Source organism: Monodelphis domestica, chromosome 4 (genome assembly GCF_027887165.1).
Source record: "Monodelphis domestica isolate mMonDom1 chromosome 4, mMonDom1.pri, whole genome shotgun sequence".
Lineage (NCBI taxonomy): Eukaryota > Metazoa > Chordata > Mammalia > Didelphimorphia > Didelphidae > Monodelphis > Monodelphis domestica.
Genome location: NC_077230.1, coordinates 10,374,113 through 10,400,950, shown reverse-complemented (window position 1 = coordinate 10,400,950; position 26,838 = coordinate 10,374,113). Strand labels below are relative to the sequence as shown.

Here is a 26,838-nt window from a genome sequence, read left to right as displayed (position 1 = left end):
GCTTGGCTGCGGCTTGAACCGTGCCATTCTCCACTTTATTTCCTGCGCGAGTTCTTGTCTCGTGCGGGCAATACGGGCTTTTGTGAGAGCGCAGGGACGAGCAGTGGCCCATTACCTGCCTTCTCGGGGAGGGGAGAGCTGCGGCACAGAGAAGAGGCTCGCCAAAGGTCAGAAAACAGACACAAGGGGAGCTTGCGCGGAGCTGGAAGGCCCTGAACATTGAAACAAAAGCTGGCGACCCAGTGAATTCACTTTACATCTTTATTCAGCGTTCTATCCCTGCGCTTCATGCATGCGACTGGAGGAGGCAGGGGACAGATAAACAGAACAGCCAAGAAATCAACCAACAAGCGTTTATGCCCCTTCTGCGTGCCTCGTGCTGGCCTGATTCTGGGCCAAAGATGATGGCGAAACAATCCCTGGCCTCAAAGAGGCGACGGAGGGAAGGGTGGGGCACCTCAGAGACAGGAGGCGGGCTGTGTCGAGGATGGAGAGGGAGCCCATGGAGGGCAGGAGAGGGGGATGGGACGAAGGCGCAACAGGCTGGGAAAGGCTTTTTAGGAAGTCTGTTCAGGAAAGCCCCGGGAAGGAGCTAGGAAGAAGTGCATCGAGGAGCATCTCTGGCAGCCAGGGACGATCTACGGAAGAGGGCAAAGCTGGAGGCAGGAAAGCGGATCAGGAGGTGAAAAGTGCCATGCACGAGCCAGGGAGAAAGGAAGGGAACATGGAAAAGGCCCGCAGGGCAGCCAACACCAGACTCAGCACCTGAATGGACAGATGAGGCGGAAGCCTGGTCAAGAAGTCAGGAAGCTTGTGGGAAGGGGACGAGTTCACTCACATTCCTTTGGCACGTTACAAAGCGAGGCCCTCATGGAGGTCAGCAGCCCCTCAATGACCTCACCAGGTTCCGAAAGAGAAAGGAGAGAGAGCAGAGGCTGGGGATACCCCCCCATGGGGGCAGAGAAAGGAGAGAGAGCAGAGGCCAGGGATAACCCCCCCATGGGGGCAGAGAAAGGAGAGAGAGCAGAGGCTGGGGATGCCCCCCCCCATGGGGCAGAGAAAGGAGAGGGAGCAGAGGCCGGGGATACCCCCCCCCCTCCATGGGGGCACAGGGTGTAGATGGTCATACAGCAAAGGCAACGGAGCAGGAAAAGAGAAAGCCCTCCAGGCCAGAGCCGGAGGAGGAGGGGTCCCAGCAAGTGGTAGAGCTCCAAAGGAAAAGAAGGGGACAAGGGCCTTGGGGTCTGGGCAGCTGGGGAGGCTTGGCAGGGCCCTTCCGACAGGGAAGAGGTCTGAAGTCAAGGACAGGTGAGGAGACACTCCAAGGAATGAAGCGGGGCCTTACGGACCAGAGGGCGGTCAAGAGAAGAACAGACAGACGTGTGGAGGTAGAAGAGGCTCAGGGCTGGCCGGCTTTGGGGCTGTGGGGACACCCAGGAGGTCCCAGCCGAAGCCGGCCTGGAGCTCCATCAAAGCAGCTCACCTGACGCCCCAGAGATGACACCAGGGGGCGGCAGATGGCCGAGGAGCTTAGCAAAGGAGGCCGAGAAGATGCGCCGGGCACTAAGGGGGAGCACCTTCCCTGCAAATTTGTGCCAGTCCTTCTTGGCAGAAAGAAAAAAGCGGGCTTCTCTGGAGCTCACCTTGAAATTATTTGGGTGCTTGTGAGTCCAAGCCAGCAGCATGGCAGCAAACAAGTCTCCTGTTCCCACAAAGACAGCATCCACCTTCCGGATTTCCATTTTGATTCTTTCCGTCGTCTTTGTGCCATCAGGTCTTTCTGTGCAGAGGAAACAAATGAGGCTAGGAGGCAGCCCCTCTGTGGAACACACACACACACACACACACACACACACACACACAGACATACACACACAGCCACACACAGACACAAACACACACACAGACACACACACAGACACACAGACACAGACAGACAGCCACACACAGACACAGACAGACACACAGACAGACACACAGACACACACAGACACAGACACACACAGACACACACACACAGCCACACACAGACACAAACACACACAGACACACACAGACACAGACAGACACACAGACAGACACAGACACACACACAGATATACACAGACAGACAGACACAGACAGACACAGACAGACACACAGACAGACACAGACACACACACAGATATACACAGACAGACACACACAGACAGACACAGAGACACAGACAGACACACAGACACAGACAGACACACAGACAGACAGACACACACACAGATATACACAGACAGACAGAGACACAGACAGACACACAGACAGACAGACACACAGACAGACACAGACACACACACAGATATACACAGACAGACACACACAGACACAGAGAGACACAGAGACACAGACACACAGACACAGACAGACACACAGACACAGACAGACACACAGACAGACACAGACACACACACAGATATACACAGACAGACACAGACAGACAGACACAGAGACACAGACAGACACACACAGACACAGACACAGACACACACAGACACACACACAGATATACACAGACAGACAGACACACAGACACACAGATATACACAGACAGACACACAGACAGACACACACACACACCCCTGAATGCCTCCATGTTGGCTCCCCACTTTTCAAAGGGGAAGGGGATTCTCGATCTAGTCCACAGGCAGCATTATTATTTCAAGAATCAAGGGTTTCGTTAGTGTGGAAGCTCCTGCTAACTACCCCTACGTCCATTGGCAAGCTAGGATCCTCGCTAGCCTTCGGTCTTCTTCTCATCAATAAAAGGATGGGGCTGGCCAGATGATCTCTAGAGTCCTTTCCAGTTGCAAATCCTGTGGTGACTTTCTGGGAAAGACTGCTTAGTGACGTTCCTTTCACATCTGTAATTTCTCTTATAATTATGGAAATCTGTTGAAAACCTTCTTGAGAAACTGTTTTCAGCAGACACTTCCTCTTGGAATAAAAGCTTCCACAAATTTAGAGCTTCTGCACAAAATGCTCTTTATTTTTGTCTGTCCGCCATGACTACTCCCCTTTTTGCCTTCTGATGCTTAATGATTACCCGAGCTACATCCTTAATGATTATTCAGAATAAACCCTACATCCTCCTCTCAACCTCTGTTTTCCTTTTCAAACGACAGTCGGAAGGCTGATCCCCTTTATAAGTTTATTTCCCTTCTTTTCAATCCCTCTCCTATATGATACTCAGCGTTGTGTTGGCCTTTCTGGCCACACTTGCATCTTCTACCTTGTGTAGGAAACAGCTTTATGGAGTATCAGACGCTGACAAATGTGCAGCATTTATACTTCAGAAAGGATTAAATCTTAAAGCGCCCTAAGTGGGGCACTTGGGTGGTTCAGGCAGAGAGCCAGAGCTGGAAACGGGAGGAGCTACATTAAAATCTGGCCCTGACACCTCCTAGCTATGTGAGCCTGGGCAAGTCACTTAACTCCCACTGCCTAGCCCGCACCACTCTTAGAGCCAATATTGATTCTGAGAGAGAAGGCAAAGATTCAAAAACAAAACAAGCAAAAGCTCTGCACTTCTGGGGCAGCCGGTAGTTGGGGTTGCACCTCCTCTATCTGCTCATTTGACACATACCCCCCTTGCATGTCCTTACCTAGACCCAGCCAGAAGAGCCATTAGATTAGAGAGCAAGGTAGGAGCATGACTTACTTTTCCTCTGGCTGCCCAGAACAATCAGGTAGTTGTTGCCTGAAGAAGCTGGCAGGTCGGAACTGGTGATGACGACGGTCCCTGGTCCCATAGAATGAAGCGTATCCATGACCTACCCAAGCACAGGGTTCAGGTTCAGTAACAATCCCTGTCATTTTATTGTGCGCAATAAGTTAAACGGCACTCCAGAAGGGCACATCCTGGTTCTCTGCCAGAACCTAGTCGCGTCCTCACCAGCTTTCACATGCCAAAAGTGAGCCAGACTCACAAGTTCTATTTCATCATGACGACACAAGTACCTGAAGGCAGGAACTGCATTTTCTTTCTAAATTAATACATTTTAATTGCTATTTTGTTAACTTTCAAATGTAGTCTTCTATTAGCCAGTCATTCCTTTCAAAAAAGGGGAAACGGGAACAGAAGGTAAGTTTCACCAAACAAATCAATCTATCATCACCCGGGACCACAAATGGGCTGCTACAAATACTTTAGAGTACATGGATGTTTCCTAACGGTTTCTACTCTCTGAGGCGTATGTGCCTAGAACGGTGTCTATGTATATATGCATGTTAGTCATTTCCTTGGCATAATTTCCATTTCCCTGTCCCCACACTATGCTGCCTCAGACCACATTGACAATCTGTTTCGAATAGCTCTGGCCAAAGAAAAAGGCAGCTTAGTGACTCCAAAGAACAACGATGCATTTCGTTTTCGTCAAAAGAAAGGCAAAAAAAGAACAATTCATTTGAAGCTTCCAACTCAATCCCTTTTCCGGAATATGGGCAAAGGGAAGCACTTTCCCACCCTCCTTAAGAGATCTCCACAGGTTGGTCAATCCAATACAGAAGGAAGTTGGATCGCTGCCAGCTCTTATCTCCTTACTAGGTGGTCAGATGGCAAAAACACCACTAAACCTTTTGGCCCATCCAAGGGATACGGAACTTGGTGAAGAGCAGCTGCCTGCCCCCTCCTTCCCATCCACCTTAAGCCCAACCTGATGCCAAACTAGATTTGTCTGCCAATTCTCGCCCCAACACCGGGCTTTCTGGAGCTCCTATTCCATAATTAACAGCCTTCTTTTCATTTTATATCATTTTTCTTCTCATGCCACTCATCTTCGTGGCTCCTTCCCAGGGACACTGACCACTGTTGACTGCACTGTATTTCCACCAGAGATATTAGGCTATTAGCACCAGCCCTGGGGCCAGGAAGACCTGAGTTCAAATACGGCCTCAGATTCTTTACTAGCTGTGTGAACCTGGGCAAGTCAACGAATGTCTGTCTCAGTTTCTTCACTAGCACCTACCACACAGGATTGTTGTGATGGTCAAATAAGATAATATTTGTAAAAATTGCTTCTCACAGTGCCTGGCCGACTATAGAAACGCTGATTCCCTTTCCCCTTCCTGTCTTGCATGATTTGAATGCTCTCCCTCCTTATGTTTCTCTGCCTCCTAGAATTCCTGGCTTTTTTCAAGATTCAACTCAATGATGGCTTCCATAACAGCATTAGAATGAATACAAAACATTCTTTTTTTTTTAATATATGTAAATGTACGTGGGGGCAGCTGGGTAGCTCAGTGGATGGAGAGCCAGGCCTAGAGATGGGAGGTCCTGGGTTCAAATCTGGCCCTGAACACTTCCTAGCTGTGTGACCCTGGGCAAGTCACTTGACCCCCATGGCCTAGCCCTGACGACTCTTCTGTCTTAGAACCAATACACAGTATTTATTCTAAGGCAGAAAGCAAGGGTTTAAAAAATAACAACAAAACAATCATGTCTGATATCAGAACAAAGGATCACAAAAGAGCCACTGCACAGTGCAAAGAAGCACAAGGCCAAGGAGAGCAACAATCCCCGTGGGACTGATGAGGATCTACACCAAGACAGGGACTTGTTTTGAGGTTCAAAGAAGCAGCTGTTTGACAAATTCAGATGCTGGACTTCCCTGTGCCAGGGTCTGTAACAAAGAAGTAAACTGATTGGAACTTATTACTTGTTCAGTGAGAGAGGATAAACTGAAGGGAACCTGTGACTTCACAATGGCTGCTGTTCTCTGGCCGGCTGTGACTAGAGAGGCTGCTTATTGGTAATGGAGGTAGAACAGAAATGCTGAGGGATGCCACCACACAGGAATACTGGCACACAGGGGACTACTGCTTATAAGGGACTGCTCTGGGATTTGCTCTGGGGTTTGCCTATTGATCCCTATTGATGATGGATGGATCAATCTATTTCCTAACCTCCTTCCTCCCTCACTCCCTCCCTTACCTCCCTCACCTCCCCAATCTTCCTTGAAGCCCTTGGCTCCTTCCCTCCCTCCTGAGTGAACTATAAAGGTACTCTAGTTGCTTTCTCAGTCAAGGGGTTTATTGGGATAACAGGATGGGAAACTGAGGTAAGAGGGATGAGGAATTTCCCTAACCTAAATGAGATAAAATTGAGGGTTTGGGGGAGTCACAAGTGTGACTCTTAGACAGTTGGAAAGATGGAGGACAACAGCAGTTCAAAATCTTCCTTTCTTCGTCTTCACAAAAATCAGTATGGGCTCTCAGCTTAACCCCAGAAAGAAACAAAGTCCAAAGTCTCTAAGATTCTCCCAACCAGTTCAAAAGCCAAATAGATCACCAACTCAAAAGCTCCTCCCCTGATCAGCGTCCACTGCTCAGAGCCAGAGCCAGAGTCCAAAAGCCAAGTCAGCCTCACAAAAGTCTCTCAGCCAGCTTCACACCTCAGAGGAGAGAGTGTGTGTCTCCCAATCAGAGACGAAGTTCAAAGCCAAGTTTGCCCCCCTCCCCACCCAAGGTCCTTTCAGCCAGCTTCAAACCTCCAAGGAAAAGAGTGGCTTCCGGTCAGAGACACAGAGACCAAAAGACCTCCCCCCTGTCAGCTCAAACTGCCACCAACCGGGGACATTGTGTTGGAAACCTGGCTTTTGCATTCTTTGCATCTGGGTCCACACGTCCTGCAAAAGCTCTCTCTTCATGTCTCTATCGCAGTTCATACAAGTATCTCTGTTTGGCTTTCATTTTGGCTCCCCTCTCCTTGAGCCTGAAGGTATAATCAGACCAGGGAATCATACTTCCCTTTTACTTCAGACTCCAGCTCCTTCTCTTTCATAGTATGGCAGTTTTCCATAGTCCTGGCTGCCAATGGGTAAGTGCAATATAAGCCACTTTAATTGGGCTTTGCTGGTGATTCAAGGACTTGTTACGGTTTTCTTTTTTACTCATCTTCTACACATAGAATTTTGACATATATTTTAATCCAGATTTAATCTTTCCTCTTCTATTTGGTGTTTGGATTTCTTTTGAGAATTGTTTCATATACCTCAGCCATGTATCCTGGGATGATTCTAGTGTTGGTCAACACCCTCCTAAGGGAGGATTGTATAATTATCTTAAAATCCAAGGCTTAAGATCTTTTAAAGCAATTTTAGGAAAAGAACTGCCAACACCCCAACCCAAGAAAGTGGATCTTTTGGAGAAGGTGACATAAGGTTGCCTACAGAAACCACACACTACATCAAGAGACCCCAAATTAACTTTGGGATATAATGAACTGGACTGAAGGGGGTTGAATCTATCATTTATTCTGAATGTAAACTCTTATGCCAAAGGGGAATGCCTTCAATTGGCTTTTTGTCAGTGTCCTTTAATCATTTTTTGTTGTTTTATTTCTCCTGTTTTCTTTCTTTTCTCTTATCCCCATATCATTGTAATTCCCTCTATGTAAAGTGCAATATTTTGCACAGCTTCAGTAAGAGCATCTTTAGAGGTATAAGCTACATATGTAGAATGTTTCATTGACATTTTAATGACATATTAATCCCCTAGAAAACCCCAATGAGGAGGCTTGCCATGCTGGTCTCCCAAAGAATCAAAGGGGGATTGTGTGAAGGGAACCCTCTCCCAGGATCACACATGGGGTCTTACCCGCATCCCTATGCTCTTAGTTACATCCTCTAGTGTGGGTGAATTTGAATTGGATGTGATTGAAGTGGACCGGGAAGGGAGAGGCAGGACAAAGGTTCAAGTGGCCTCTCTTTTTGGCAGGAATCAGCCAAGGGGAAGGTGGCTGAGGGAGCCATGTTGAGAGCACCCACACGGCTAAATAGAATAGGCTTTTCTCTCTAATTCTCTGCCTCTACCTATCCAAGTAAATACGAATAAATTGAATGGAAATTAAGGACCAGAGTTTTAATTTAACTCTTATATTAATTTATGTGGAAAACCTTTGCTTTACCAAATAATCCCCAAATTTAAAGCTATATATTCTTTTCCACGTTGGAAGGTGTCGTCTCTAGGATGACTGTTCTGGACCCAATAACCTCCTATCAGACAATAATCTCTCTAAGATTGTTGTTTCCTTTTTCTTTGCAATATCCAGCACGAATTCTGCAAATCGCCTGATGTGAAGGAAACCTGATCAGGCCTTGGTCGGAGGGCAGCGTTGTTAGCATTAACAAACTTATGCTCGTTCACCTCGGATCAGGGTTCTGAATAAATGGGCCGAGGTCAGTCCCCCGGTCTCCTTCTCGTGCTATTCTACGAGAAAGCTCCTGGACTACCAGAGTCTGCTTACACAGGGTTCAAGGACTCTCTTTTCCTGTTGGGATACTGGTTGCATCACATCTATTATGCCACATAAAGTAAACAAAGCCATTCGCCTTTTTTCCCCCAACACTTGGGCCTCTAGAGGATACTATTTGCTTGTCTCTGATTGGTCTTGAGGTGTTGCAAGGAGTGGAAGGGGGGCCTTCAGATGGCCATGAAGCCCCTTTCAGTGAAGCCCTTGAGGGCTCCCCCAGGGTAAAAGGCAGCAGAGATCATAAAATGGGATTTTGTCCTTGATGTCGTCCCACTATGGTTACAGCTGGGGTCGAGGCATCTGGACGGGCTGGATGTGGCAGGGACACTTCCTTCTACGGGTCTCTCTTTTCAACGGATTTTGTCATCATGTTGCTCTAGTCCTGCTTGGAAAAGGCAGGCAGAAAAAGGGCCCATTTAAACCCCTGATCTACGAAGGGGACACGCGGTCAGCTTTCATCCAGCAAGGGAGGAGGCTGAGGCACAGAAGTCTCTCATTTTACAGGTGACAAAATTGGGTAAAGGGAAATCTCTCTCTACCCCGTAAGATCTAAGGGTCCTTCTAGAGTGCCGTCCAACAACAAGAAGCCAAATGGGCAGAACACTTTTGATATCATTGCTTGAAATTCCTGGTGACACATGAATCATCTCTTTCCCCTCTCCTCCCCTATTGGTTCAATAAAGTCTTGAATGTAAAAGGTGCTGAAATCACTACAATCGATGCAGGATATCAGTTCTTCTGAGGTAGCATGTGACTTGACTCACATCCAAAGGGCTAGGCATTACACGAAAGCACTGGTATAACCTCTAAGAGGCCATTTACCACCTCAGGGAAGAGGGGGGAGAGGAGAGAATCTCAATGGCAAAATGTCAGAAAACAACGAGAAAAAATTGTTTCCAAAGGAAATTGAAGAAAAAATGAAAGAAACTTAAACAAAATTCAAAGGAAGTTCTGCCTACCTCTAATGCTTCTTCTTGGGAAGAAATCTTTTTTCCAGTGAGTAACCTAAAGGATAAATAAAAAGAATAGGGGAGGGGAACAGGAAGAAAGACTAATAAGGTTCACCAAGTTTCCAGAGACATGTTTCATGTACGCCACAAGCCCTAAGCTACAATAATGAATATCAGTCTACGTCCACAAAGGGGATACAGTAGGGAAATGTATACGAATAGAATATGAATTGTTGAAGACTATCAGGAAGAATTTTACTGTTAAAAATGAAAGTTTTACAAGTTTTTATACTAAAGAATTTACATACACAGCAAAACCTAGATTTTTGTATTATATAATTCCAGACTCCCACATGGCTATCTCTTAGCTATCTATTCAAATACTCTATAATCAAGACTTAGTTAATTAAAAGTCCTTTTTCCTTGTCTTCTTTTTAAACTCAGATGAATGACTCGGAGGTCTCGGACATTTTACAGTCATGACTGTTCACTGCCGAGCAGTCGATCCTCCGACAGTGACGAGCCTCCTTTTCATTAGGGTGGTTCTTGGAGAACTCGTCCTCTCCTACCTAGACCTCTCCAGGGCTGCCCAACCCACTGACCGCCTTAGAGGACCCGCGGCCACCTAGGCCACAACAGGCAGGCCGTGGCTGATGAACAATATAGACTAGGTATGCAATTCACCAACAAAAGCATGAAAGAATCGCAGGCTCTCCAATATGGCTACCCAGAACCACCCTCTTCAGCCACCGGGATGCGCATTTTACTGGATGCTCCAAACTGCTAAATTCTTCCAAGGATCAGAAGACCCAAACCCAAGGCACCGGGGCAGAGACCATTCTGAAATGGAACCTCCGCAGCCTGAAAGAATGCTTCTGTCCCGCATGGAGCCCATCAGGAGAGTCCTCCAAAGCCTCAGGACTCCCTCAGTAAACTTACACCGAGAACGGAATACTTAGAAAAGTTCATTTACTCAGCCTCAAACTGATTTGGAGTTATGATATCTGCTACAGGCACAACTTTGTCCTTGTACACTGGAAGGAGATCTGCCGGGACGTACTGTGAAAAGAAAAGAGAAGCTCCGTATCAGGCAAGAATCCACCACTAAGAAAGCAGCAGGCACTGGGCGAAGCTTCGCATATTCAGGGCACACAAGTAAGTACCATCAAATACAAATGAGGGCCATCAAAACGCTTCCCCTCGCCTAGACGAAGGGCCACCCGTGGAAGGAGACCCGCCAAATTAGGGCAGTGCAGGCTAAGGGCCGAGGGGGGTCGGATGTCAGAGAGATCACTTTGGGAGCACTTTGGACCTCACGAACAGGTCAGCCACGGGGGAAGGGCATTCCAGGCAAGGGACCTGCGTGTGAGCAGGCATTGTGGGAAGAGCCATTTTGAATCAGAGTTCTTGGACGGAAATAGTACAAAGAAGGGGAAAGCATAGGATGAGAAAAAAGGAAGGGAGAGGCTATGTGGAGATGCCTCAAGCTTTCCAGTTTTAATTATAACATACACAGCATAGAGAAAATGTGCTTACTTTTAATTTGGCTAAAGAGATTAACATGTACCCTGGTCTATTCATTGTTCTTTTCTCTTAGGGTGTCCGATTGGCAATTCAATATGACAATTTTCATTAGATTTCAGACCTCATCAGATTTCTCTAAAAAAAATCGGATCGAAACACGGAGTGTGTGAGGCTCTGACAGAAAACTCAGGAGCTTTACGGTGAACTTCAGGTTACCAAACACGTTCCCAGCTGGCTAATAATTAGCCCGGACTTCCTAGTGCTCACGTCCTCTCAGGTCACTCCTGGGATGTCGAGGCGCTGAAACATCTGACAAGGAGCCCATCCTCACTAGGCGAGCTGGCCGGGCCCCATCGGCCAGAGCCTCCGGAGGCACTAATGATGGCGTGGAATTCTTCAACAAACGCACAAAATCCAAGTTCCTGACTTGCTTGAAGTCTGACATCTTTATACCGATCTGACTTAAGCATCTCTCTAATCACAAATACGAATCATAACAGATCTCAAGATTACGCCCAACTAGCTAACGGTCTCAACTCCTTAGAATCTAATTAAACTCATCTTTGGAAAATGAGGCGTCACCATGGACGTCACAGATTTCAGCCAAGTCCGACTGGAGAGGCGGACTTCTTGTTAACCAGGGCATAAATGGAAAACAAAGGAAGAGCAAATTAGAGCCGTGAGTTTGCAAAGGCAAACGGGAAGATTATTCATTTAAAAAGCCATGGCTATGGCAGAAACGTGGTTTTCCAAAAGAAGAAAAGATGGCAAATATGAATAAATCTGTGAATTGCTTCTAATGTCCTTTGGTAGGGCAGAAGAGGGGAAAATTTAATGAGGCCAACTTTGTTCAACAATGGAGGACCCCCCCCCCCCAAAGAAGCAGCAGCCAAGGATCCAGGGACTTACCAGAGCACGAGATTGTAAGAGAGGGTGAAGTTAAGAAGGACTAGACAAATAAATGTTTTCCCTACATGCTTTTTAACTCTCCTGAAGTCCTTTTGTGAGGTTCAAGGGAAAGGCTCTGTGTTTCAGAGGGTGACTAATTTCTCATTGAGCTTAAATGGCAAGAAAATGGAGGAACAGGTCAGAAGTCTTGGAACGAATCAAACAAAATATATCTTAATTTTATTTACTGACAAAATAGAAACTGAATGAAAAGCACTGGATTTTAAGTCAAGAGATCTGGATAACAAAGTCTGACTCTGCTGTTAGGTGATTGCGGCTGAGTTATGTGCCCCCCCTCTGGTCCTAGTTTCTTCATTTGAAATATGATAGGGCTAAAGGAGATGATTTCTGAGGTTTAAATGCCATAATCCCATGATCCTAAATCAACAAGAAGCAGGGAGGCTACACAGCAACCAGAGTAGGGAACATAGTTCTTGCCATTTTCAACAGGAGAGCAACAAAACCATCCAGCTTCCCGCAGGATAGAGAGGGGGAAAAAGGGCAAAGGAGCAAAGGATCAGAGATTCAGAGCCAAAGGGGAAGCTCAGGAATCATTAAGTCCAACTCCCTTATTTTACAGACCTCTCTGCCCTAGGTGATGGTCTCAGAAGACCTAGGGTTTCTTTTATGATGCACTATATAAAGACAAATAGCAAATAAAATACTCTCTAAGCAAAATACTTCTCTCTATTATTTTTTGAAATTCATGGTGCCCTCTGTACATCACTGCAGGATCCTTTTGATAATTTGTCTTTAGGAGTCTAATGACTAGTACATTAATACAACATAGAAAGGGGGCAGCTTTCTCCATCAATTTAGATACTGCATAATCATATATGTATCTTAGATGTTAACAGACATGCATTTCAATTTTCTAGATAATAACAAATGAGAAAAGTTTTCATTTCATTATATTAGATGAAATTGATAGTTTTCGTTCAAGAAAGACAATTTAGCATTGTATGCAATCTTCTCCATTTATCTTTTGGTAAGAAAATTCTGGCTGAAAAAATGTGAGTGAGGGAGAAGAGATCAAAGGGAAGACAGAAGGAATAAAGGTTGAAGAAGTCAGAATGAATAGTTTTAATTATTGCCTAACAAAAATGGCCTCTTCTCTCACCAACCATAGACTCAGAAATGGGATTGTCTCTTAGAAAAGCCTGAAGCTCTGGCTCCCCACCAACTCAGGAATTGAAAGGCATAAGTACGAGGTGGGGAGGACCAAATATAGTTTGGGGGCTCCTATTTTAGGGTGTGACATAACTTTACTTTTACAGATCAAGCAAATGAGGAACCTGAGTAAGTTTTTTGGCAAGATTAACAAGTTAGAATATTAACGTTGATACAAACAAGGAAGAAATAGGAAGAGAATGATGAGCTACCACAAAAATGGGAAGTGAGAAGGGAAAGTGACAGCCTCTCTCAGATGCAGAAATCAGACTACAAGGTGAAGGAAATATAAAGTAGAAATCTATGGGCATCAAAAACTCATTAAAGAGGGAAGGAAAATGGGCTGCAGTAAGGTCCACAGAAAAGAAAAGGAACCTGGATTCTTTTAGCTCTTGCTTTAAAGGACCCAGAGGAATCAGAGTATGGTTATAAGAAGAGGATTCAATGAATTGGTCCCTTAGGGCTTCTGCAAGTTGGTTTGAAGGAAAAAAGGGAGTGGGAGAGTGACCATATTTTTAAGTCAAAAATTGCAACACTTCATCCGTCCAAGGAGCGTTCTGTTGCAAGTCAACCGACTTTCTTTTCCCTAAAATGAGAATCTCCCAGAAAATCCAGGTTGGTGAAGTTATAGGGAACTCCTATTTTTCTTAGGGACATCGAGGCTGTTCAGTCCACTAAGACAGAAAAGAAAAGAAATAACATGACAGAAATGATACAGTTAGTAACCCTTGGGATATGAAGCTCTATAGCTAGAAGACTAGGGAGAAGGGGAGAGGAAAATCAAGACACTAACTAACGAAATGGCTGCACAATTTTTCCTTACTCCTAGCATAACATCCTCTGCTGGGAAGCATCTGTGCACAGGAATGTTTTAGTTGGTCACTCTATATGGGAGGGGATTTTGAGCAGTTGCCTTTAAATAAGAACAGCTGTTTGTGCTGGATTCTTGGGGAGTTAAAGGTCTGACACATTTTGAGGTCAGTGCTTGTTAACGGACAAATTGTGTTTGCAGTGAAAATACTGTACTTACCGTACAACGTCTGCCGGGTTATTAAAATGAAAGTCACTCGTACATTTTTATCTGCATTAATTTTGAGGTCTGGCTCTCCAAGGGGCAAGTAGGTGGCACAGTGAATAGAGCCTGTGCCTGGATTCCGGAAGGCCCGAGTTCAGATCTGACTTCAGATACTCACCTGTATCTGACCCTGGGCAAGTTGCTTCCCCCCTCTAGCCTCGGTTTCCTCATCTATAAAATGAGTTTGACAAGGAAATGGCAAGCCTCTTCAGCATCTTTGCTAAGAAAACCTCAAATGGAGTGACAGAGTCAGACGTGCCTGCGATGACTGAGCAAATGGCTCCCCCAACTCCCAGGGTCAGGCTCATCCTTTATAATGCTACACAATATTCTTTAGGGCAGGGTTCAGAGTTCTGGGGCAACTTATGGGAATTTCCCCAGATACTTCCTTAAGTTCCTCAGCCACGTTTCCCAATGGAGAGAGTGCTAACAGCAAAGGAGTCTGGGAAACACCTTGCTTCTCATCCTGCTTCTGGTGCTTTTTGGTCATGTGACCACAGGCAAGGCACTTAACTCTCTGAGCCTCAGTTTTCTCTTCTGTAAAATGGTGATAATACCTCCAGGACCCCCCAAATTCCACAATATATTTTCGAGAGCCTCAATGAGCATGGAGCACAAACGTCACGTTATAATTACTAACCATGGAGCCCTCTCCATTCCACTTGTCACCCATCACTGGATCACACACTGTAAAAGAAAATAGCACTTTAGGGAAAAAGACCCTTTTCTAGAAGGACAGAGAGAAATACAACATGAAACATATTCTTTGATAGCATAAAAATCTTGGTTATTAAAAATAAGCAGAAAGGTACAAGAAAATAGGATACATGATCTTGCTTCTTTTCTACCATTCCTGCTGCATTTCCCTGTCAAAAAGGGCCTGGTCACTTTATTTTTAAATCTGTAGTCCGTTCTATTTCCTACGGAGATGATATGGCGATAGAGAACTAGTCTACAGACCACAATACTTTGGCCTCAAGCTCAGCCTCCGACACACACTTAATGTCGGTGTGCTCCGGGTTACTCTGTGGCACAGAAGGAACTTGATGGAGGGTTTCTTCACTTAAGAACTTTCCACCCGTGAAATCCCAGGCTCAGTCCCCGTTCCTAGACCTTCATTTTCTACAGGAGCAGCAATACTACTATTATAAAAAGAAGAGGCGGCTTCAGCTGTAGCTACGGAGGCCCTGACAGCATGGAAACACGCCCCGAGATCTTCATCAGAACAACCTGATGAGGCAGAAGCAGCCACATCTTACAGAGGAGAAAACGGGTCAGAAAGGGCGGCTGATGCCAGGCGAGTGCGGAGGTAGGCGCCTGGGTTGAAGCGGTGTGTGACCGCAGCAGGTTTCCTTCTTTTATTTTATAATGAGCAATTATCCACCCCCCGAAACATTTCACTGCAGCTCCCATGAAAAGAACTGTACAAAGACCTCAAGTTTAGTCCGTTTTAAGGTTTGGTATCTTCAGAAGTACAAATACTACACACACACACACAAACGGAAAGGTCATTTAAAAATGCTAAATATTGATTGCCTTACAGGAATCCGGTGGAACTCCAGAACCAGGGATGCCCATTTTCCAGTGGTAACCAAAAAAGTCCTCTAACCCAGCTGCTTTACATGACCATTAATAGTTATTTCCCTGTCACTTGACAGGGAAATGGAAACATTTAATGAGTAATTTTAGAATCTTTATTATAAGTCATCTACGTAATGTCACAACCCCCCCAAAATCCCATCTAATTTTGGGCTGCATCGAGAGGCATCTCGTTCTGGGTGCCACGTTTTAAGGAGACAAAGGGTGGAGCAATTTTAAACTTCACAGTATCTAGTGGAGTAAAAGCAGGATGCTGAAAGTCTCTAGTCCAGGTAATACAGGAAATGGCTAAAGAAGTAGGGAAGCTACTTTGAAGAAAATAAGTGTTGGGGACACGCTGAGTGTGTAAAATATGTGAAGGGCTGCTGCGTGGAAGAGAGGAGAGGAGTTCTAATTTCCTAACCACACCTGGAAAGTGCTGCCCTCAGAAGTGCCCTCCTTGGGAATAAAGGCCAGCTGGCCAGGTCGAGTATTCTTTCCAGACTTAGGCTGGATGAAGTGGGCTGAGCTCTCTTCTAATATTCTGCAATTCTATGGCTAGCTAGACGTGAGAGGCTTCCTGAGGCTAACTAACTAAACTAAGCCAGCTCTGCTCAACACATTGGCTGCAAAATGCCCAGCTGGCCAAATGGCAGAGAGTCCAATTCAGAAATGCCTATCAAATAAAAAGCTGAGTTCATTATGTGCCTTGATTGAAAGGAGGCAAATTATTTCCTTCCCCTTCCCCAGGTGGGTATGTCGGTTGCTCTCTCCGGCATCCCATTTTATGTTGTGAGTTAGTTAATTGTGTTTTCCAAATAAGTTCTCACATCTGTGTAACGGGATTCCTTCTCCGCTACACCATGCTGAAAAGGGACATACAAAATGGTGGTGGGCAGCCAACCTGCTTCATTTCCCACTGCTATCATTTTAAGCACTTTCGACACTTTTCATGCCTATTCTGTTATTCTTTCCAGACTCATTTGGAAGCCCCACCGAAGAAAAGCATCGATGTGGGTTTTCCCTGGAGTCTAGAAATAGTGAAAAAAAGAAGAAGAACTTCTTACCATATACCAAGTTGGGGTTCTGCTCCTTCAGCTCCTGGATGATGTCCACTACCATTACAAGGAATGATTTGTCTCTCGTATAACCTTTGGGAAGAAAATGAACACCATCCAGTTTAACTAAGAGAAAGCTGAAATATTCCTCAGGACCTTGAGAGGAAGGAGGGCAACTGCTAAGTCACAGACATTTCTGAGCGGACTATTTAGCATTGCAGAGAAGAAGCAAGAACTCATGAAATCAATCCACTAAAAAGAAAATACATGAGGGATGTCTGAAGTCAACAGTGCCCCTGAATGGTGGATTTCTAGCATTCTGTATTTTTAAAATTCTGTTGGTTTAAAAATTTTATTCCTACAGTGCATAGGCAGGCAGTCAAATCTTTAAAAGTGCTAGTAGTATGAATAGAGCAGAATAAGGCATTGCTTATTCCAAATAAGAAACATTTGATACCGGATTTTGCTATTTAAGAGATCTCCATATTTAAGGAAAAAATCCAGTTTTAATACTGGAATGTCCTACATTCTCACTTTGGATGTTTATACTCCCATGAATGAAGGTTGAATTCTACTAGCCAAAGTAATGATAGTTAAGGCGAATCCTATGAAGAAAACAGTAGTAAAATCTTAGTATAAAATAGTCCCAAAATATTAGAACGGTATCCTAATATTATTGGCATTAATAGACAACATTTGTTCGGTTAAAAACAAGATCCTTAGCGTTCGGGAATCCGTCCACGCCCCCACGTTGACAAACTGGAGTACAGATTGCTAGAAATAGAGAGCTGAGCTCCATGAGGCTATATGACAGATGTTGGACAAGGATTTCACATCGTGTCATAAACATTCCCCAATAAGCATCTTGAAGAGTTGTCTTTAGCTTGAATAAGTACTGAATGAATAGAGTTTAATGTAATACAACTAACTTATTAGCAAACGAACTCATGATTCCTAAAAAATCCCCCTCTTATTTCCAGCTGTGGGACCCTGGGCAAGTCACTTAATTCCAGCTGCCTCGCCCGTACCACTCCTCTGTCTTGAAACTAATGCTTAGTATTGATTCTAAGACAGAAGATAAAGATTTAAAAGAAGAAAAAGCAAGAAAAAAGAACATACTCATCATCTCATTTTAATCGTTCATTTCAAATTCAACCACGAGCACTCAATTATGTCGATAAAGCAGATGACTTTCTTCTCTACATTCCTTAAATCATTAGAATCCAGAAAATAATCTTCACCCCGATGCAGAAAAGAAAGGACTGAGAACACACATGGCCGACGTGGCCCACATATGCGTCTGTACATGCAAGAATGAATAAAATACTTATCACATGCTTCTTGTATTATTAGTTAACTTTTCTCCTAAAGTAGACCAGAAGCTTCCTGAAAGTATTGCCAGTCATATACCTCTGTGTCCATTACAACACATTAATTAATTCATTAGTTTAAACCCTTACTTTCTATCTTAGTAATAACTCGAAGAGATGGGCAAGGACTTGGCAAACAGGGTTAAGTGACTTGCTCAGAGTCCCAAGGTAGGAAGTGTCTGAGGCCATATTTGAAACTAGGACCTCCCCATTCTTGGCTAGGCACTCTATGCCAACTAGCTTGCCCCATGATTTAATTAATTAATTTATTTTAAACCCTTGCCTATGTATTGGTTCTAAGGCAGAAGAGTGGTAAGGGCTAGGCAATGGGGATTAAGGGACTTGCCCAGGGTCACACAGCTAGGAAGTGTCTGAGGCCAGATTTGAACCTAGGACCTCCCGTCTCTAGGTCTGGCTCTCCATTCACTGAGCTACCCAGCTGCCCCCCCTGCCCCGACTTAATTTAAATGAAGGTAACAATGAAGTACCCCAAAGACAGGCAGCAGAAGCAACATAGGTGGGGAATAGGCGTGGCATAAAAACTACAAATAGAGAAATGCCAATGAATAATAAGAACTGTTTTATTCCATAAAGTGCTACAAGGACAATGTTGGTAAGGGGGAAATAGCCTTCAGTGCTGCTGTAACTCCTGCCCATCAAGTAAAATACAGTAAAACACTTCTGAGGATTCTTACTGACGTTAATGACAGTAAGTTTAGAGTATATTTTGTGACAGGACAGTTCTTGCTGACTGGAGGAGGAAACGGTTTTCTCTGAAAAATCATTCCTGTGCTTTATGAGAAATGCCAGTATTTTGCTGAGCCCAAAACGAATTGTTACGTGTAGTTTTTGAGGCCACACTACCAAGATCTGTTATCTCCATTATAGTATTAAGGCAATTCATGGATTCTGGGGGTAAAAAAGCTAATTTTTTAAAAAGTACTTTAAAAAGTTCTTCATTATCTCTAAAGAGAAAAGACTGATTTGAAATACAAATCTACTAGGACGGGGAAAAAATATTTTCCTCCATGAATAGAAACAGTAAATCTGTGCTGGGTGCTTATAGTATATAAAATCGCAAATAAAAGGGCTGAAAGAAGTCACAAAACTGAGCTGACTAGGTCCACTACACATTTATGTTATCTAATCTTCACTGGGCCATTAGGGAAGCAAAGTCAACCTTTCTTCTTTCCTCAAGCGTCTCTCTCTACTCTCAGATGAGGAAGGTCTTGCCTAACACCTTTTTCAGTCAATTAAATGTCAAATTCCTGCTCCACAGTCAACAAATTCTCTTCATTGTGTTCCTCTTTCTTTCCTTTCATTCCAAATCCTGCCCCTCAGAGAGACCTGGCATCTCCCTGATGACAATCCATCCTTGGCCATCCTATCCACAACTGACCATTCGCTCACAGCTCCCCACACTCTCCTCCCCAACACGGTGGAGGAGTTGCAGTAGCATTTGCTGTCCACTGTTACGTCTAGACTTTCTCTTCCCCGTGATCACTCAATTCCTTGCCAATCCATTCAATTAAATGTTTATGCCCAATCTAGATCACTGGACCCCAATGCCATTCAGTCTTCTTTCTAGAGTCGTTCAGCATGAAGCTCCCTGTTTTCTGCTTCTCCCCAACTTTAATATTCATTTTCTCTTCTATTCCCTAAACCCCAATTTCCTTGATCTCATGAAATCCTATAATCGAATCCTTCACTTCAAGGAGAGAGAATTTATTCGGTACTTTCTATGTGTCGGGCATAATGAATACCAAGTGCTGAGAATATGAGCAAAAATAAGCAAGCTCCCATATTCTAATAGGGGAAGGCAGTGTACAGTCACACACTGCCTCTTGTTCCACGTAAGGGTTCTATTTCATAATAAATAATCCTCTATCTGACCACAACCATCTCTTCCTATGTCTAACCCTCTCTAAATCAATCCCTTGCTCTCGTCTCGCCCTCCAATTCCCCCAACTTCTCCGTACTTTCTCGGGCTCTCTTCCCCTGCTCTGATTTCCATTTTTTCCCTTTTCATTCATGATCTTCTCTCAAGCACAGGCTCCCACGTAGTATGGACTTACTGACATCAATACTGGCTTTTTCTCTATTCCTGTGGCCAAGAATAATCAGGAACAGCTTCCTTTCAAGTGGAAGATATTTTAGAACAGGGGGTGGATTTCAGAGACGTCAACTCCTCCCCCATTACGTCATCACAGGGGTTGGGGAAGGATTATTCTTCAGGTGGGTGAATCCCCACAGCTTCACTGAGAGAGGGAAACATGGCTGACCTGCCATTTCCAGACTCGGAAAGTCAGTTCGTTTAGGAAACCCAGTTTCTTCTAGCAATCTTTGGATAGAAAAATAGAAGTGATCTTGATCGTGTTTTTAGTGGCTCTTTCCACTATTACGGACTACCATGGATCACGACAAATCCGGATAATATGTTTAGCAAGGACCAAGAGGGCTTTTAAATGCCTTATAGACGCTATTTCTTTTTATAGATAAGGGAAGAGTAGAGGTGTCCACTCTGAAACCTGGAGTGCATTACCTCAGCTTAAGAACGGAATTCCTGACCTTCAGAGGTTGGGGCTTAAGAAAATGAATGGATTCTCCTAGAAATATTGTGAATAAATAATATAACCCAACATTAATTTTCCTAAGGGGACAAATGAAGGAAAATCAACAATCCATCTCACTGTCAAGTTTTAAGTAATGCCATAGATGATGAAAGCCCAAACACGTTCGGACACTAGTCTCCCCACAGTTCAAAAGGGAGATCCAAAGACCCGCCGGACTCTGGCTTACTTTAGTGAGTGGGCCATTGGCGCTATTTTGGAAGGACAGCTCCACCCACCAGTCCTAGGCAAGTCGGCCTCCTTTGAATGGGGACCTACTGAGCAGGCCATAGGCTCGGAAGACCTCGCGTGGCCACTCGGCGTTCTTTTCCCCGTGGCACTGATGTTGTGGGAGGGTCTGAAGCCTGGGCTAAGCTCAGGAGAGCCTTTGAACACACGGCGTGGAAGGTCCCCAACGTCACTTGCTGGACCTCTTTAGAAAGCCGTTGCTGGCCTGTTACTGGGCCCTCTCTGATGGAGGATGCGGGGTCACCTCATCACCTTTCCGTGAGGGTTGACGATATAAGCTGGACAATGCAAGGAAGTCCCTCTTAACACGATGTACGGGAAGAGGAGGCCTTTCTTGTCAACGGAAACGGTGCCTCTGAGGTGACACTGATCCAGATCTTCTGGGTGCTGGAGCCCTTCATAAGTAAGTTACGACGACCAAATGAGGAGGCCTCCAGTCCCAATCCCGCCTCCTCGACGAGCCCAACAGACCCCCCCCCCCCAAATGCTGCCCTGTCTGTGCCTTAGAGGAAAGTCCTGGATTTGGTGGCGCTGCTTTGTTAAGAGGATACGAGAGACAGGGGTTCTGCGGGATGAGCATTTGCATTCTATATGAGGGTGACATACAGCCCGGAGAAGATCTTTCGTTTGTTCCCACTAAAGAAAGACTTAGTTGCTGTGTTTTAATTGTCACGAGTATCCCACTTCATTTACACCCAACGAATGCCCTCTAAGGAAGATGATCTTGGAATATAGTTTTCCAATAGGCAAAAGATAATAGACTTACAGCCAAGAATAATTTACCCTACAAAGCTAACTGTGTCTTACAGGGAGGAACAAATAAAGCCTTAATAGAACAAAGAGCTTTCACGTATTTTTTATGAAAAGACCAGAACTTTGAAAAATAAATACAAAAATCCAAAGAAGCCTAGAAAGGTACATTTATTTGAGTCATTGGAAAGAACTATATGTTGATGACTTGCTAGTGTTCTAAAAGGAGAGAAGAAAAAAAGAAACAGTTAGAACTTTAAAGTCTTCAAAGGGCATTGAGAACTCTCTCCCTCTCTCTCTCTGTCTCTCCCTCTCTCTCTCCCCTTACCCTCCCTCTCTCTTTCTGTCTCTCTCTGTCTGTCTCTGTCTCTCTCTCTCTGTCTCTCTCTCTGTCTGTCTCTGTCTCTCTCTGTCTCTCTCTCTGTCTCTCCCTCTCTCTCTCCCCTTACCCTCCCTCTCTCTTTCTCTGTCTCTCTCTGTCTGTCTCTGTCTCTCTCTGTCTCTCTGTCTGTCTCTCTCTGTCTCTCTCTCTGTCTCTGTCTCTCTCTGTCTGTCTCTCTCTCTCTCTGTCTCTGTCTCTCTCTGTCTTTCTCCTCCTCCCACCAGTCCCTGTCCCTCTTGGGATGGGAATGGTGCACAGCAGGACGAGAATTAGAATCTAAGGGCGAAACTTTCAACTATTTTAGATAATTGGGGAACAGCTGAACAAACGGTGGCAAATGAATGCAATGAGATGTTAGTACGTCATAAGCAATGACAAAAGATGATTTTAGAGAATCCTAAGTAATATCTAGTAATATCTAGATTGACATCTACTGAAGTGAGCAGAACCGGGAAAATAATTTATACAAGGACAACCATGAAGAAAAACGACTTTGAAACGCTTAACTTTGAACGTTCTCTATGATGAAACATAACATGCCTGCCAGAGAATGATGGACATAAGATGCAAAGACAAACATTTTCAGATCTGTCCTTTTGCCTGACTTTGCTACCCACCCCCTTTATTTCTCTTAGTTAACTAGGGATAGGAGAATGGGGGATAGAGATAGCAATAATAATGCCAAAAAAGAGGGCAACTATACATTTTTTAAAACGCACAAAGACGTTAGAGCTGGCAGATTGTGTGAGCTAGGGAGCCACAGAAGGGCTAAAGTAAATTTTTAAAAATAAAATAACTATTCTAAGTCAGACACCCAAATAGGGTGAGCTCCTGGGACCGGAGGATCACCAGGCCCTAAAGTTGAGTGAACCCACCCAAGACAGAAAATGGAGCAAATACTTCTAGCCTGGGTAACATAAAGAGAGCCAGTCTTTTAAAAAATACACGGAAGAGAACAGAAGTTTGGAAGAAAAGACAACTGTGAAAGTAACATGCTGAATGTATTTGCTATTTTTCTTAAAGCATGCAATATGAAATGGAGATTTAAAAAAACCAACAGCTTGATTTTATTTTAGGGCTGAGGGCCCTCTCTTCATCAGCCTAGAATTAAACACTGGCAGGGTAGAGGCCTGCTTCTTGTTTATCTGTAAACAAGAACTCTTGGGTGGCAAAATAATCAATCCACTAAGCAGATGCCAGTTATAAACTAAGGCCACAAGTCATAGTGACTTGGTGTCTCTTGAGTTCATTTCCTATGTGGCTATTATCCAATGAAAAACCTCTTAGGATGTGCTAGGAAGGGACTGGATGATCACAGCATGAGGACATATATTGGCTTTGAGGACAGGAAGTAGAGCTTCCCCCCCTTTTTTCTCTCTCTGTTTGGTGGCTCAGCTGCTCTCTCTGGTGGGCCTTGCTCAGGTTATTTTAGCATCTGTTAGTCATTAGGAAGTCCATTGGCTAGTTTAGAAATCTTGAATGGTCTTTTAATAAAATACAATTTTATAAATAAAAATGCAGCCTCCAGAGAGTTTCATTTGTCATACTAGTAAGAATACTAATGACATAAACAGTTATAAGGTGAAAGCTACCTGGTCAACTTACTTCCTTTCCTAGTCACACACACGAACTCATAAGAGTGGTTATTCATAACTAGCCCTTTTGAGGGGACAATGAAGGGTTATAATTTCTTACCTGTGAGAACATAGTCATATTTATTTACGTTGTTCAGCTTAAGACCTTCATATAGTTCATGGAGTTCATCTGAATTTAATACCTGGCCTTTCCAGTACGAATAACCTAGAAGAAAAATAAAAAGTACTGAAGTCTTTATTTAGTCATAGATGTGACCCATATCAATTTAAAAATGTTTCCCTAAAGCAGCATTCTAGTTATAAATCATCATCTTTTTTATTACATTAAAATTTTAAAATATTTATTCTAAATGGAAATTTTAGTACTCACAAAATTCATAATGCACATGAATGAAACTATTCAATATTCAGATATCACTTTCTTAAAGAATAGGCAATATCTCCCATGAAATATTGAAATCACAAATTTGGTTCCTTAATTTGGGGGTTTTCTAAGATAATTCCTTTTTAAATTATCAGGAACCACTTTCATCCCAAAGAGTAAGGTTCAGATAATTTCCTCAGAGCAGGGTTAGATAAGGAGAAGATGGAAACATTCAAGGACAAAAATGGAAAGAGGCTAGGGGCTCTTTTTGGAAATTTTAGAGATCAGAGGAAAGAGCCAAGATGGAGGCATGATGAGAAGGAAGTGGTGGCCTCCCTTCACAAATTCCTCCAAACAGATCTAGAAAATGCATCAGAGTGAATTCTGATGGGGAAATTCAGAAAAGGTATAGTGAATTATTTATTTTGCCCTGCTAAGCACAGGGAGACAGATAGAGAGGTCTTGACACAGGGGACACACTGGGCCAGGAGCATGAAGTGGGCAAAGTGCTATAGCACCTCGAAGAAAGGTTGTGCATTAAGGAAAAGAAGAGGTCCCAAAATCAGTCTGGGCACCATGAGGTCCATACCAGGGCACTGTGATGGGGAAAGGTGAAAACTGGTAATTGTGTTACCTACTACTTAGTTTCAGATCCAGGGCAGACTAAGAAGGGAACTTAAACAGGGTAGAGTAACATTTCTGGGTACAGAGGACCTGTACAAGTGTAAGTTCAGAAGTCAGCAGCAGCAATGGTATAGCACAAACTCAATTAGAATTCTTGAAAAAAATGAAGTTAAAGAAAGTGTTAACAAACTCCCTCAAAATTAGAATGGCCCAAATAGAGGCCAATGACTCCATGACGCAACAAGAAATATTAAAACAGAGTAAAAGGGTTAAATAAAGGAGAAGAAAATATGAGATATCTCATTGCAAAAACCAATCAGGTAAATAAATCATGGAGAAAAAAGGAAGAATCATTGGACTATCTGAAAACATGACCAAAAGAGCCTAGACATCCTTCTTAAAATAAAGAAATTTTAAAAGAAAATTGCCTGGATACCTTAGAACCAGACGCCAAAGTGGAAAGAGACAGCATCTCTTAGTCACCTCCCCAAAGAAACTCCAAATAAAAACTCTCAGGAATATCAAAGTCAAAATCCAAAGCTTCCATGTCAAAAAGAATACTGCAAGAAGCCAGAAAGAAAGAATTCAAGTAGCAAGGAGGCAAACTCAAAATCACACATGATTTAACAAGCACCCCTATAAAGAAGCAGAGAATTTGGAATGGCATTCCTGAAGGCAAAGGATATATGTATGGGCTTGTAGTCAAGAATAACTTACCTAACACAACTGAGTTATCATACTATAGGGGGAAATGTATTTTTAATTAAATAGGGAACTTTAAGCATTTCTTATAAAAAGAGCAAAGCTATATGGAAGTTCAAACACAAGAGTGAACAGAAATTAAAAAAGGTAAACGTGAATGAAAAAATGATAAAGGAGTAAACAAGGATAAATTTGTCTCATTAAAATATGGTAAAGATGATGTATGTGTTCTCCCTGAATTTCATCAACATCAGGATTGACAGAGGGAATCCAATTAGACAAGACCTGGGAGTAGCTTTGTTGTTTCTTGAGGACCTTAAGAAAAGAATTGAAAAATGAGAAGAGAAAGAGATTGGAGTTGAGGATAGGGAAAGAAGGAAGATTAGGGAGAATTATCTCACAAAATCAAAGGAGCACAAGCGGACATCCAACAAATTAGGAGGAGGGGGGAAGGAAGAGCTGTTGACACTTGAATTTCATTCATCTAAACTGGCCAAATGAAATAAGAACAAACCCAGGCATACAGAATTGGTATACAGGGAAATAGGAAGAAAGGGGAGAAGGGAGCAGGGAGAATTGGAGAGATTAGTCAGTCAACAAATTTTAAATTCTAAGTACAAAAATACCTGTAGTTCTTTTTGAAGTTTCAGAGAAAGGGAATCTGCCCATAAACTGGGGAATGGATAGACAAATTATAGTATATAAGTGTGAAGGAATATAATAGGGCTGAACTCTTATCAGCATAATGACCAGCTAGGATTCTAGAGAATTGATGATGATAATTGCCTTTCTATAGAGAGGCAAAGGACTCAGAATGCAGATTGAGACAAAGGTTTTAGGTCATGGCCAAAGTGGAAATATTTTAATTGACTTTATGTATTTGTAATGAGCTATTTTTTTGCTTGTTCTCAGCTGGGGGAGAAGGGATTGGGATAGAAAGGGGGAAAGAGAGAGGTGAGGAAGGAGAGAGAGGAAGGAAGGAAGGAAGGAAAGAAGGAAGAAAGGAAGGAAAAGAAAATTTAGTAACTTTAATCAACATAATGACAGACCCCAAATCCCGAAACATGCTGCCTACTTCCTGACAGAGATAATGGACTCAGAGAGTAGATTTAAACATTTTTTTTTCTTCAGAATAACATTTCTCTACTTCTTCTTCTTTTTCACATTAAACATTATTTTATTTGGTCATTTCCAAACATTATTCATTGGAAACAAATATTATTTTCTTTTCCTCCCCCCCACCCCCTTCCCACCACCTCTCCCATAGCCAGCGCACGATTCCATTGGGTATCACATGTGTTCTTGGTTCGAACCCATTTCCATATTATTGGTATTTGCATTAGAGTGTTCGTTTAGAGTCTCTCCTCAGACATGTCCCCTCAACCCCTGTAGTCAAGCAGTTGCTTTTCCTCGGTGTTTTTACTCCCATAGTTTATCCTCTGCTTGTGGATAGTGTTTTTTAGATCCCTGCAGATTGTTCAGGGACATTGCATCGCCACTAACTGAGAAGTCCATTACCTTTGATTGTACCACAATGTATCAGTCTCTGTGTTTAATGTTTTCCTGGTTCTGCTCCTTTCGCTCTGCATCACTTCTTGGAGGTCGTTCC

General features: G+C 43.6%; 1 protein-coding gene across 2 annotated transcripts in view; it reads right to left on the bottom strand.

Annotated features, from left to right (window-relative positions):
* Positions 1-26,838, bottom strand: part of PDXK (pyridoxal kinase) — a 107,017-nt gene that overhangs the window by 19,048 nt on the left and 61,131 nt on the right. For both annotated transcript variants that reach the window (XM_056797101.1, XM_056797102.1), the window contains exons 3-9: positions 23,640-23,744; positions 16,594-16,677; positions 14,589-14,635; positions 10,205-10,290; positions 9,241-9,286; positions 3,692-3,803; positions 1,644-1,780 (exon numbers count right to left, since the gene is read on the bottom strand). In XM_056797101.1, the coding sequence (XP_056653079.1) occupies positions 1,644-1,780; positions 3,692-3,803; positions 9,241-9,286; positions 10,205-10,290; positions 14,589-14,635; positions 16,594-16,677; positions 23,640-23,744 (617 nt within the window). The remainder of the gene's footprint in view (positions 1-1,643; positions 1,781-3,691; positions 3,804-9,240; positions 9,287-10,204; positions 10,291-14,588; positions 14,636-16,593; positions 16,678-23,639; positions 23,745-26,838) is intronic.